The sequence below is a fragment of the Taudactylus pleione genome, unplaced genomic scaffold (genome assembly GCF_031769625.1).
Source record: "Taudactylus pleione unplaced genomic scaffold, aTauple2 ptg000637l, whole genome shotgun sequence".
NCBI lineage: Eukaryota > Metazoa > Chordata > Amphibia > Anura > Myobatrachidae > Taudactylus > Taudactylus pleione.
Genome location: NW_028285039.1, coordinates 2,695,147 through 2,707,827, shown reverse-complemented (window position 1 = coordinate 2,707,827; position 12,681 = coordinate 2,695,147). Strand labels below are relative to the sequence as shown.

The following is a 12,681-nucleotide window of genomic DNA, read 5'->3' as shown; positions in this document are numbered from 1 at the left end:
AGGGGCCCAGCGGGGCCCGGGTCTGGCATCATGCCCTCTCCTCCCTCACAGGAGCTCAGCACACAGCTTGTGCTGGGCTGCAGTGTGAGACTGCTTGCAGCTGCTGCAGCAGCCGGAGCAGTCTCCTATGGCTGTGGGGGAGCGATCACACTGATATAATAACATATGGGGTGTGAAAACCACAGCCAACTGCCGATTGTGGCAGACTATAAACCTCTGACCCAGCAGCCTGCATACAGTAACAGTACATCTAGCCAGACAATAGGGGAATCCTCCCCCACCTGCTGGATTATGAAGGAGCCATCTTGCTGGGAGTCAGGGCATTCCCTAACATGAGCAGGGACCTGTGGTACTGGCAAGAAATCAGACATAGAGAATGGAGAGTAAGGAGAGTAAAGAAAGAGCTCAAAATGAGAGAGAATGAGAGAAAGGAAAGTGAAAGTAACATTAATACATAACCTGCCTGCAGCAGGAGCCTGATCCTCACAGGAGAAACAAGCTGAAAAGAGACAGTCTCCTATCTGCAGCTGTAATTAATGGTACATGCAGTAGTAGTTGTGATGTGTTACATTACCATCATCAGCACAGCAAAAGTTATTACACCACTGACTATGGTGTTAGCACTCACCTCCACTTTCCAGCTCTGTCACACTGTACTCCTGCTCTTCCTTCCCATCAGCCCTGCTTATCTAGGAGAGCTGTGATTGGCTGGCACTGTCATGTGCTTTTCAGTATATGTTATATCCATTTCAGTATATGTTATATCCATTTCAGCATATGTCATATCAATTGTAGTATATGTCATATCCATTTCAGTATATGTCATATTCATTTCAGCATACGTCATGTCCATTTCAGCATATGTCATGTCCATTTCAGCATATGTCATATCCATTTCAGCATACACCATATTCATTTCAGCATATGTTATATCCATTACAGCATGTCATATCCATTTCAGTATATGTTATATCCATTTCAGCATATGTCATATCCATTGTAGTATACGTCATATCCATTTCAGTATACGTCATATTCATTTCAGCATACGTCATGTTCATTTCAGCATACGTCATGTCCATTTCAGCATACGTCATATCCATTTCAGCATACGTCATATTCATTTCAGCATATGTTATATCCATTACAGCATAAGTCATATCCATTTCAGTATATGTTATATCCATTTCAGCATATGTCATATCCATTTCAGCATACATCATATTAATTTCAGCATATGTTATATCCATTTCAGCATACGTCATATCCGTTTCCACATACGTCATATCCATTTCAGTATATGTTATATCCATTTCAGCATAAGTCATATCCAGAAAGCAATAACTTAGGTATATGACATATCCAGAAAGCTGTAATTTTGACTTGAATGGCCCCTCATAGCAATGACAATGGAAAATGGAATCCGGGAACAACTACTGCATGAGCAAATGTATCGGGAGTAATTGGCAAAAATCATGGTATATTCCCCAAATTAATTAAAGCTCCTAAGGCTGCAAAAGGTGGTAACATAAAATATTAATAAACTGGTATTAACCTCTTTTAGCAAAAAGCGTATTTCATTTTTTTCTTCTTGAAATTTTTTTTGTAACATAAGTCAATGCCACATAAAAGGGATTTTGAGTTCCAGTACTCTGAAATACAAATATCGCAGAGTACGATTTGTCTTATAGTACAATGAGAATTGTTCAAGGATCTCAATACTTTTGAAAGTCATTGTTCTAGTTACTTGAAAAAGAAAATGCTAACACCTATCTACAAATTGAACAATTGTATCAATGTGTTAGTTTATAGACAAAAAATAAGACTACATGTCCATTCAAACATGGCATGGGCACATCGGAAGCTGGAAAGCAAACTATCTTAGAGCAACAGATTAATACATAGTTTGGGCACAAGTAGAATATGTGTTAGCGATTGCACTTAAGGGCACATGCTGGAATGACTTTAGTGTCTCTTGACCCATAATCAGATTTGTGCTGTCTCTGAATGTGGTATTAGTCATTATTTATTTGATACACTCAAACACTGTAGCATTTAAATAATCTACATTTAACACAAACATTACCATGGTTAGTAGGAAATTACTGGACAAAATATTTTACTAGATTATGCTTATTTAAAGTTGGACATGTATCAGTTTATTTGAGTAATATATGTATTTTTGCACTGTGCATGCTTGTAACTTTTTTTTAACATTTAAAACAGATTTGGATGTGTTTATATTAATAAAAAAATGTATATGGAAAAATGTAACACTTATTCGTTAGTGTAAAGGCCTTCTCTCTTTTGTATATGAGAGTTTATTACTGTACATTATTATGTTGTCTATAATAGGGTAATTCAAAATTTGCAGTTTGCTGCCAATGCTGTTAAGTCATACCCTACTATGCCATGAGTAGAATGGTAAATACACACACTTGCATACCCGATGTACGGCTGGTGCGAACATTTCTGGTTTCTGAACTGTATGCATCTTGGGATACATTCAAATATATATATATATATATATATATATATATATATAAATACTGTATATGATTACATAATATAAATGTAGGTGTTTAAATGTTTTTGAACCTTTTTAAAGATATATCTCTTGCTTGCTGGACTTCATTTAACCAGCATCTAGGTTACTAATGGAGTAGAAAGACTCAACCTTCTCTCTGTTAAGAAGTGAATCCATGCATTTGACATTCTTAGTTTTTACTTTGACATGCCCCAATTTGTGGCTTTCAAGTTGAAACCCTGTTACATCAACTGTCTTCATGTTTAGCTTACTTATTGCCAAAAGCTACTGTACCAACAAGCATTGCCAACTTCAAAAAAATGTTTTTATAATGCAGTAAAACAAAAGTAGCCATTAGTTTTACTGGAATCTTTTAAGTAACATGGAAATTATTAAGACTGTCATCTAGATAGGAAAGGTCTCAGAATCAATGTACAAGCCCAAATCACTGGATTAGGTCATGTTATCTGTTATTTAGAAGTGTCATGAATATGTCATAGTTTTACTAATATTTTTGTACCTTACTTTTTTTCCCCAACAGATAATATATTCTACTGTCAGGTGGCAATGAGCTTAATGTGTTACACTTAACAACTTACCTTTCACAGTACATGAGATGAGACCACAGCCACCTGGGCTTTTGCTGTCCTTCTGCATCCCCTGTCTGTTATGGAGAAGATCTGTTCTGCATATGTCCTCCTCCTGCTATTGGCCCCTGGGAGTTATGTTGTGGTCTGTGACCACTGACATCCCTCCCTAAATCGCACCCCAGAATGCTGTGCAAATGGCACTGTGGGGCACAAACACTGAATACCAAAAGTGTGAGGAGGGGCACATAGTTCACGCTGCAGTAGGGGGGACTGATCATCAGTCCTCCCTGACCCTCACCCCACTGTGCTCTGCATTAGAGGTGGGGGAGGGGCAGTGGAACAGGGGGGATAATATTTTGCCATTAAGTGGTAGGGGGATGGGTAAGAAAAAAGTTAACTTAACCCCTGGGGAAGGGGGTTATTATACACACAAAAAGTGAGAAATGGGTGGGGATACTACAGCAGCGGAGGCCTATGGATAATATATCAATAAAGGACAATGAAAGGAAAACAAGAATTCCTTCTTTAGTTAATATTTTTCCTTTTTGAAGTCTTATATGCAGTGCCCCCAAATTTATATATATATATATATATATATATATATATACACACACACACACTTACACATACTGTACATAACCACACACATACACATGTATTTAATAATACACAAATACCATACACAACATGAGGTATCAACTGGCCATCCAGAGGACCGGAGGCAAACTGTATGGGATAAGTAAATATATTTCAACATTTTTAAAAACGTGAATCGGTGTGATTATCATTGTAAACTTTTAACAACATCTTTTAATTAAAAAAATAAATAAATGTAAAATGAAATACAGAACATATGAACGAATGGATCTTTATATACAGATAGTGCTTATTTCCACATTTCTCTTCAGGACACTTAGGTCTAAAATACATGAGTGGTGAGTAGTTGCACAATCTCAAGGGATTAATGTTATAACAGAGGCTGTTCATTTTTTATCTCATTGTTTCCTCTGTGCCATACAAGCAATTTTTAATTGTTTTGTAATGCATTGATACTATTTAATCATATGTAATAAACTTCATGAGATTAATCTCCTCCTTATCGTTTAAAGGGATGAGTGATTAATGGCTAATTCAGGAGATCTTTGCCGAATCTCGCCATTTAATACTCATTGAAATAGAGAACACAGGAAAGTTTCTTACCTTTGGGCGATTAATCTCACAATATTAATTACATGAAATTGTGTAAAGTCACACTGTGTTTTCATAAGCAGTGAATCTCAAGAGATTTAATGCACACAAATGTAAAATCTCCTGTGTAGTCCTAGCCTAACATGTTAAAAAATACAATTCAGCAATAAATACTCTTTAGTTGTATTTTATTGCAATTAGCTTTGGCTCATCTGTGTTCTCCATTTACTCAATAAAAAATCTAAATGCTTTTTCACAGGTACATTAACTTTTTACATATAAAACCAACACGTTTAATAAATAATATCTTATACTCAAGTGTTTTATTGGAAAGTTAATCAGGTTTGTAATAGCATGTTGTCTAAGATACTGTACGTGAGAGGATAATTAATTCTTCTAAAGAACATTATTCAATTTTATCTTAATTTGAGATAAATCTGTATTTGGAAAGCAGGCCTACCATTCTCTTCATCCGATTTATTTTCATTGTCAGAGTCAGTCAGTGTCAGTGCTGAGTTTTCACGACTTGACAGACCAGAGCTTCTCCGGGATTTTATACTTCTCCCCCACAATTGTATTGCATGTTCTGGAGACATTCCTCCCTCTGTTTCTGAGTCAATGTCAGATCCAGCACTCAGGGCATAGCCTTGGTGCAGTATTCCAATACCAGAGCAATAGCCACCTTGATGTGGGGAGGGCTCACATATCCCTAGTTCAGCCAGAGTGAAGTTAGTTCCTAGAAGGAAAGTAAAGGTGGGAAATAGATATGTTACAGATCACATAGGAGTTGTATATGTCTTAAAAAAAAGTCAGTACCAGGAAAATATCAGCACTACTTATATAATAATTGCAGGAAGTAGGAGATATACTGTATATTAAGGAATAAATTAGTGCTATGTTATTGTATTATTTCTATAATAATAATAATAATAAAAAAAAACACTGCCACAATGTCCTGGTATACAAAAGTCTATAATAGTAATGCATAAATAAACATGCAAAAGCAATTAGCAAAGGTCTAAATGTACTATATACTAAAGGTCTGAGTATCAAGCTTTACTTGAGTAGCTATACTGGAGAGACTGTACATTGCACTGTATCCTTAATTGTCACTGTGTAGTCTCTCTTTGTTGCAATATTGAATTTTCTCTATAATCTTCATGTTAATCCTCCATGTTATAAAGTTTACATGTACTGGTCGCAGTATACTTCATATCACAAACTATCCATGTTTGATGATTGAACAATGAAGCATATTCTGCAATAGGTTATGGGCCCTGACACAGCACAACGGAAGAATATATGCAATTTGATAATAAAATCTGGAAAAGCTCAATATTTAAACTAGGGATGTGCAGGCACATCCCTAATTTAAACACTGTATTCAAATAGAGTAAAGAAGAAAAATAAAATAAAATTACAAACAGCTCAGAGCTTAAACTAACAGAGGCTAAACTGAATAATGATAATTATCAGTTATAGAAACTTGAAGATGAGATCCTGCTACATAGAGCTAAATTGTGGCAGGTTATTATTACAGACAGTCCAGAGATAGTAACTAGCAACCAAAGCTTAATAGTGGAAGGTAACCAGCTAATTCACATAAAATAGTTTAAACAGTAAGCTGTCTTTACAAAGTGAGAGTTCACAAAGAAAAACACATGCTGAACATATAGATGGAATTTTATAGACAGAAGTACTCTGTTCAATGGAGGAAGTCAATGTGTACCCACATGGTAGCCATAATCCATATTTCTGTGCAGTTTGACACATTCAGTCCATTGATTAATGCACTGGGGAACAAGTCTTGAAGCAGAATTAGCACTAGGCTTTGTGAAAACCAGACTAAAAGATGCACACAAGCATTAAAAGGAACTAATACATGACAACATACTGTATTAAGAAAAATTAGAATGGACCTTAAAGTTGCAGATATAAGGTCACTCAATAAGGAAAAAAAAGCTTGTTTTAGATGAAAAAAAGGGGCATTGGAAGAAAGATTGCTATATATGGACATTTAAGCAACAGATAATATTTACAAAAGTGTTCAAGCAGGAAGCTAAACCCACACTCATTTCATGCATGGACAGATCACTGAAGTGACATTTTGAAAGCAGCAGAAAGTGATCTGTCCCATTGCTGGTGTATTGGTAAGGAAACAATTCACAAAACTGATAAAAATTATTTAAATTATTTAAAGAACCTGATCAGCATCACATACATAATGGCTCTTGCAGATGGAAGTAATTTCGCTACTTTGGTGTGGCCTAGTGATGTGCTCCAATACAAATGGGGACAATCTGGTAGTACCAGTAAAAAATGCTCTGTATGATCACAGCTGGGAAGGTGACTCTTAGTTTTAAGGTGCATAGTAGCTAAAAGACTCACCAATTTCTAATATAAGAGAAAAGTCATGACCACTCAATCTCATACAGTATTTAGTGATTTGTGTTTTCCTATGAAATTACCCACAACAGGAGGCAACACTTACATAGAGATTTTTTTAGATCACTATTCACGATATACAGGCACCTATCTAAAGAAGAATTAGTATGGGCTGAAGCAACCAACATGGAAAAATCACAATAAATGAAATGCTCATTAAAGAGAATTTTGGGAGGAGTAAAGCACACTTTTCTGCTTAAAAACAAAATTAAATGATAGATTAATCTATTTACACAGTTATGTGGATGATGTTCTAGCATTAAAATCCTACAAACATTAAACCCGAATTTTGAGACAAAACAGCTCAGAAATATATAAAGTTACCTGGTTACTCAAATTGACAGACACCTGGTTAATCAAAGACACAACATACACATTTGAATGTATTAACTTAAGATCACACTATAATCATGACAGTAAGTTGCATTAAACTATCTGGAGAGAAATTAGAGAGACTGGGCAATAAGGAGGATTGGGGTAATAGAGTATGAGCACAATAGAATAAAAACAGATCCAGGGAGATGTGATAGAAATTGTGAAGACAAAAATTAAAGCACATTTGATGAAGAGTGGGGGAATATTTTATATATATATATATACACAGTGGCATATCTAAAGTGGGTACCAGAAGTGTGCACTGCCCACCCTGACACAATGACCAATACTTTACCTTGGCCAAGTGGCGGATGCCCCCTCTACTTGCATCTGCACAAGAACTTGCAAATACCCTGTTGCAGAGTAGTTTCTCTATTCTGAACATGCACCATCTTCCTGAATATACTGTAGGAAAGGAAAGATGGTGGTGCAGGGAACAGGTATTTGGGAAAGGTGCAATTGATTATTTTATCTGTCTGGCTGTTGGAACAATTACCGTGTAACATCTTATATTTCAACAAAAAATGTTTATATTGTCGCTGTGGACATTTCATTGGATATTATAAATTTTTTATTGTTACATTTTATGTAGATTTGCATATAGATTGTGTTTATCAGTATATGTATTGTATATGTATATTTATATTTATTTTTATATGTGTCAGAATTTAATTATTTTCATCATAAATGTGATTTACATTACACTTATTGGTATATTTCCAGGTTATTTATGATTTTATCTTTCTATCTCATCAGCTTCTGTTCATTGAATTAGTTTATTTGGGGGAGGTTGGCCTGCCAGACACAGATGCCCTTCTACCCTAAAGTGTCCTAGATGATATTTAAAAAAAAGAATGCTGGCAGAGATTAGAGAAAGCTGTATGGATAAAAATTAATAAAGATAAACAGGGGAAACAAAATCTGGTGGGGGAAAGAGTCGCTGCTGGAGAGTGAGTGTGGGTCGCTGCTGGAGAGCGTGTGTGAATCGCTGCTGGAGAGTGAGTGTGGGTCGCTGCTGGAGAGTGTGTGTGGGTTGCTGCTGGAGAGTGTGTGTGGGTCGCTGCTGGAGAGTGAGTGTGGGTCGCTGCTGGAGAGCGTGTGTGGGTCGCTGCTGGAGAGTGAGTGTGGGTTGCTGCTGGAGAGCGTGTGTGGGTCGCTGCTGGAGAGCGTGTGGAGAGTGAGTGTGGGTCGCTGCTGGAGAGTGAGTGTGGGTTGCTGCTGGAGAGCGTGTGTGAATCGCTGCTGGAGAGTGAGTGTGGGTCGCTGCTGGAGAGCGTGTGTGGGTTGCTGCTGGAGAGCGTGTGTGGGTCGCTGCTGGAGAGTGAGTGTGGGTCGCTGCTGGAGAGCGTGTGTGGGTCGCTGCTGGAGAGTGAGTGTGGGTCGCTGCTGGAGAGCGTGTGTGGGTCGCTGCTGGAGAGTGAGTGTGGGTTGCTGCTGGAGAGTGTGTGTGGGTCGCTGCTGGAGAGCGTGTGTGAGTCGCTGCTGGAGAGCGTGTGTGGGTCACTGCTGGAGAGCGTGTGTGGGTCGCTGCTGGAGAGTGAGTGTGGGTCGCTGCTGGAGAGTGAGTGTGGGTCGCTGCTGGAGAGCGTGTGTGGGTCGCTGCTGGAGAGCGTGTGTGGCTCGCTGCTGGAGAGTGTGTGTGAGTCGCTGCTGGAGAGTGTGTGTGAGTTGCTGCTGGAGAGTGTGTGTGAGTCGCTGCTGGAGAGTGAGTGTGGGTCGCTGCTGGAGAGCGTGTGTGGGTCGCTGCTGGAGAGTGAGTGTGAATCGCTGCTGGAGAGGGAGTGTGGGTCGCTGCTGGAGAGCGTGTGTGGGTCGCTGCTGGAGAGTGAGTGTGAATCGCTGCTGGAGAGTGAGTGTGGGTCGCTGCTGGAGAGCGTGTGTGAATCGCTGCTGGAGAGTGAGTGTGGGTCGCTGCTGGAGAGTGTGTGTGGGTTGCTGCTGGAGAGCGTGTGTGGGTCGCTGCTGGAGAGTGATGTGGGTCGCTGCTGGAGAGCGTGTGTGGGTCGCTGCTGGAGAGTGAGTGTGGGTCGCTGCTGGAGAGCGTGTGTGGGTCGCTGCTGGAGAGCGTGTGTGGGTCGCTGCTGGAGAGCGTGTGTGAGTCGCTGCTGGAGAGCGTGTGTGGGTCACTGCTGGAGAGCGTGTGTGGGTCGCTGCTGGAGAGTGAGTGTGGGTCGCTGCTGGAGAGTGAGTGTGGGTTGCTGCTGGAGAGCGTGTGTGGGTCACTGCTGGAGAGCGTGTGTGGGTCGCTGCTGGAGAGTGTGTGTGAGTCGCTGCTGGAGAGTGTGTGTGAGTCGCTGCTGGAGAGTGTGTGTGAGTCGCTGCTGGAGAGCGTGTGTGAGTCGCTGCTGGAGAGTGAGTGTGAGTCACTGCTGGAGAGTGTGTGTGGGTCGCTGCTGGAGAGTGAGTGTGAATTGCTGCTGGAGAGTGAGTGTGGGTCGCTGCTGGAGAGCGTGTGTGAATCGCTGCTGGAGAGTGAGTGTGGGTCGCTGCTGGAGAGTGTGTGTGGGTTGCTGCTGGAGAGCGTGTGTGGGTCGCTGCTGGAGAGTGATGTGGGTCACTGCTGGAGAGCGTGTGTGGGTCGCTGCTGGAGAGTGAGTGTGGGTTGCTGCTGGAGAGTGTGTGTGGGTCGCTGCTGGAGAGCGTGTGTGAGTCGCTGCTGGAGAGCGTGTGTGGGTCGCTGCTGGAGAGCGTGTGTGGGTCACTGCTGGAGAGCGTGTGTGGGTCGCTGCTGGAGAGTGAGTGTGGGTCGCTGCTGGAGAGTGAGTGTGGGTTGCTGCTGGAGAGCGTGTGTGGGTCGCTGCTGGAGAGCGTGTGTGGGTCGCTGCTGGAGAGTGTGTGTGAGTCGCTGCTGGAGAGTGTGTGTGAGTCGCTGCTGGAGAGTGTGTGTGAGTCGCTGCTGGAGAGTGAGTGTGGGTCGCTGCTGGAGAGCGTGTGTGGGTCACTGCTGGAGAGTGAGTGTGAATCGCTGCTGAAGAGTGAGTGTGGGTCGCTGCTGGAGAGCGTGTGTGGGTCGCTGCTGGAGAGTGATGTGGGTCGCTGCTGGAGAGCGTGTGTGGGTTGCTGCTGGAGAGTGAGTGTGGGTCGCTGCTGGAGAGTGTGTGTGGGTCGCTGCTGGAGAGCGTGTGTGGGTCGCTGCTGGAGAGCGTGTGTGAGTCGCTGCTGGAGAGCGTGTGTGGGTCACTGCTGGAGAGCGTGTGTGGGTCGCTGCTGGAGAGTGAGTGTGGGTCGCTGCTGGAGAGTGAGTGTGGGTTGCTGCTGGAGAGCGTGTGTGGGTCGCTGCTGGAGAGCGTATGTGGGTCGCTGCTGGAGAGTGTGTGTGAGTCACTGCTGGAGAGTGTGTGTGAGTCGCTGCTGATGAGTGTGTGTGAGTCGCTGCTGGAGAGCGTGTGTGAGTCGCTGCTGGAGAGCGTGTGTGAGTCACTGCTGGAAAGTGAGTGTGAGTCACTGCTGGAGAGTGAGTGTGGGTCGCTGCTGGAGAGTGAGTGTGGGTCGCTGCTGGAGAGCGTGTGGGTCGCTGCTGGAGAGCATGTGTGGGTCGCTGCTGGAGAGTGAGTGTGGGTCACCATTGGGTTTGTGTACAAGTTTGAATCAGGCCGTTAGATCTTCCATTATTAGTACAAATGTCTTATTAGACGTTTAACATTATTTGGAGCAATGGGCAATCCTCATAACCCAAAAGCTTGGCCACCTCTGAGATACAGTAATATCTTTTTATTCAGCATTTCAACAAACTACAAAATACTGAAATTGGTTATTTAAAATGTAATATCTGTTCTGACAGGATTGTCCCATATAATACAAATATACATATTATCAGTTTTTACTTTATTAGTAAAGTGGGTAGAAGATTACCTGTCTTATAGAACATGAATAATGTATTCATATGCAAAGAGATTCACTTAGTAAATTCAGTATTTCAATAAAATATACACTATTTAAAGATTAAATTGAAGATCCTTGTATGCTGTCTCAGTTAAATATTGTGTAACATATTCACAATTCATTCATTTTGAAATTGAACTGATACAATATGCTCATTCTAAGTGGCAGTTACATTTACACCTGAGGTGTTAAAAAATTGCTACACTATCAATAGTAATGAAAGGGAACTAAAATAAATGTAATTAGTGCATATTTAAATATACAATGACACCTCCAGTAGTTGACAAGTATGACATGTGACTTCTTGTCAAAAACCAAATTCATACATTTATGTGGACTTTTCTTTACCAAATAAAAATAGAAATAACTAAATAAAGATGCCATTTTAAAAAAAAACATTTTGGAAAAATCAAGTTTTTTTGTTGCAATGCTCTAGTCTCTTCTATAATGACACATATACTACCACCTATTCACTCATTTTAAAAATATCATAAGCATTGGATTTAATGTTGGCTTATTGTTTATTTTAAAAAAGTACTTACATATCGTGTGTGTCTGTCTTTTTACACTTGCTCTAATCCATTAGGGACATTTATGTATATAAAAGCTCTAATAGAAAACAGATCTTTGGGAAAAATTTCCTGAAGTATCTAGAAGTTGCAGTGACTCTATTTCTACATTCTTCCAATTAGCAGACATTATTTTTCTTTTTGCAAATGACAACTATATGCTGGTATGTGCTGGTGCATCAATGAATGCCAGCCTTATTTTTGTTGAACTCCAGCACTTGTTTATGTTGACTTATAGGGGTTGAGTCAATTACCTGCTATTTGTGAATGTGATGTGCCATAATGTAGGGTTGGGAGTATATTTGCCATTCATGGTAGCCTCTAAATTTGCGGCAACATTGCCGATTTCTGTGTATTAGGTTGCATAATCTGCTATTTTAGAACCCACTAAATGCCAAATTGCATTTAACCAAATTAATATCTTAGAGCAGAGCAGGACCTTAACTAGGCAGGTGCAACCTGTGCAATGTCACAGGGCAGCGCAGGGCAGGGGGCGCTGTTTGGGCCTGTCAATTTTCATGTCTATTATCATTCTCACTTGAAGATTCCTCTTCTTTTATCCCCAGCATCTCCTGGCCTCCCCTATCTCTTCCTTGGCCCTTTCCCATGAAGCCATGCCCCTTTTTTAGGTGCACTATCTGATGTATCTATTTGAAAAATGGGGTGGGAGGTGCCAATGCTCTTTCTGGCATAGGGCACCAAAAAGTCTAGTTATGGCTCTGGAGCAGAGGTTCACATACTCAGTCCTCAGGGCACCTAAAGGTCCATGTTTTAAGGGTACCTATGCTTGGGCACAAGTGACTTAATTAGCATCTCTGTCTTTTGATTTGACTATCTGCACTCAACCATGGATATCCTTAAAATCTGGACTGTTAGGGTGCCTTGAGGGCAAAGTTTGGGAACCTCTGTCTTAGAGGGAGCGTAAAGTGAAAATATCCCACACATCCCACATTGGTTTAGGTCTTCCTACTGTACGCCATGCTTCTACATTTAAAAATGCTCCTATACATTTGCATCTGTGAGATAGGTGTTGTAAAACTAGGATAAAAAAACCATTAATTATATTTTCTAAACAAACCATATTATAATTAGGCTTTAATTCTCT

General features: G+C 40.9%; 1 protein-coding gene across 3 annotated transcripts in view; it reads right to left on the bottom strand.

Annotated features, from left to right (window-relative positions):
* Positions 1 to 12,681, bottom strand: part of TENM2 (teneurin transmembrane protein 2) — a 2,186,131-nt gene that overhangs the window by 2,011,073 nt on the left and 162,377 nt on the right. For all 3 annotated transcript variants that reach the window (XM_088454943.1, XM_088454942.1, XM_088454944.1), the window contains exon 2: positions 4,766 to 5,041. In XM_088454943.1, coding sequence (XP_088311069.1) covers positions 4,766 to 5,041 — 276 coding nt within the window. The remainder of the gene's footprint in view (positions 1 to 4,765; positions 5,042 to 12,681) is intronic.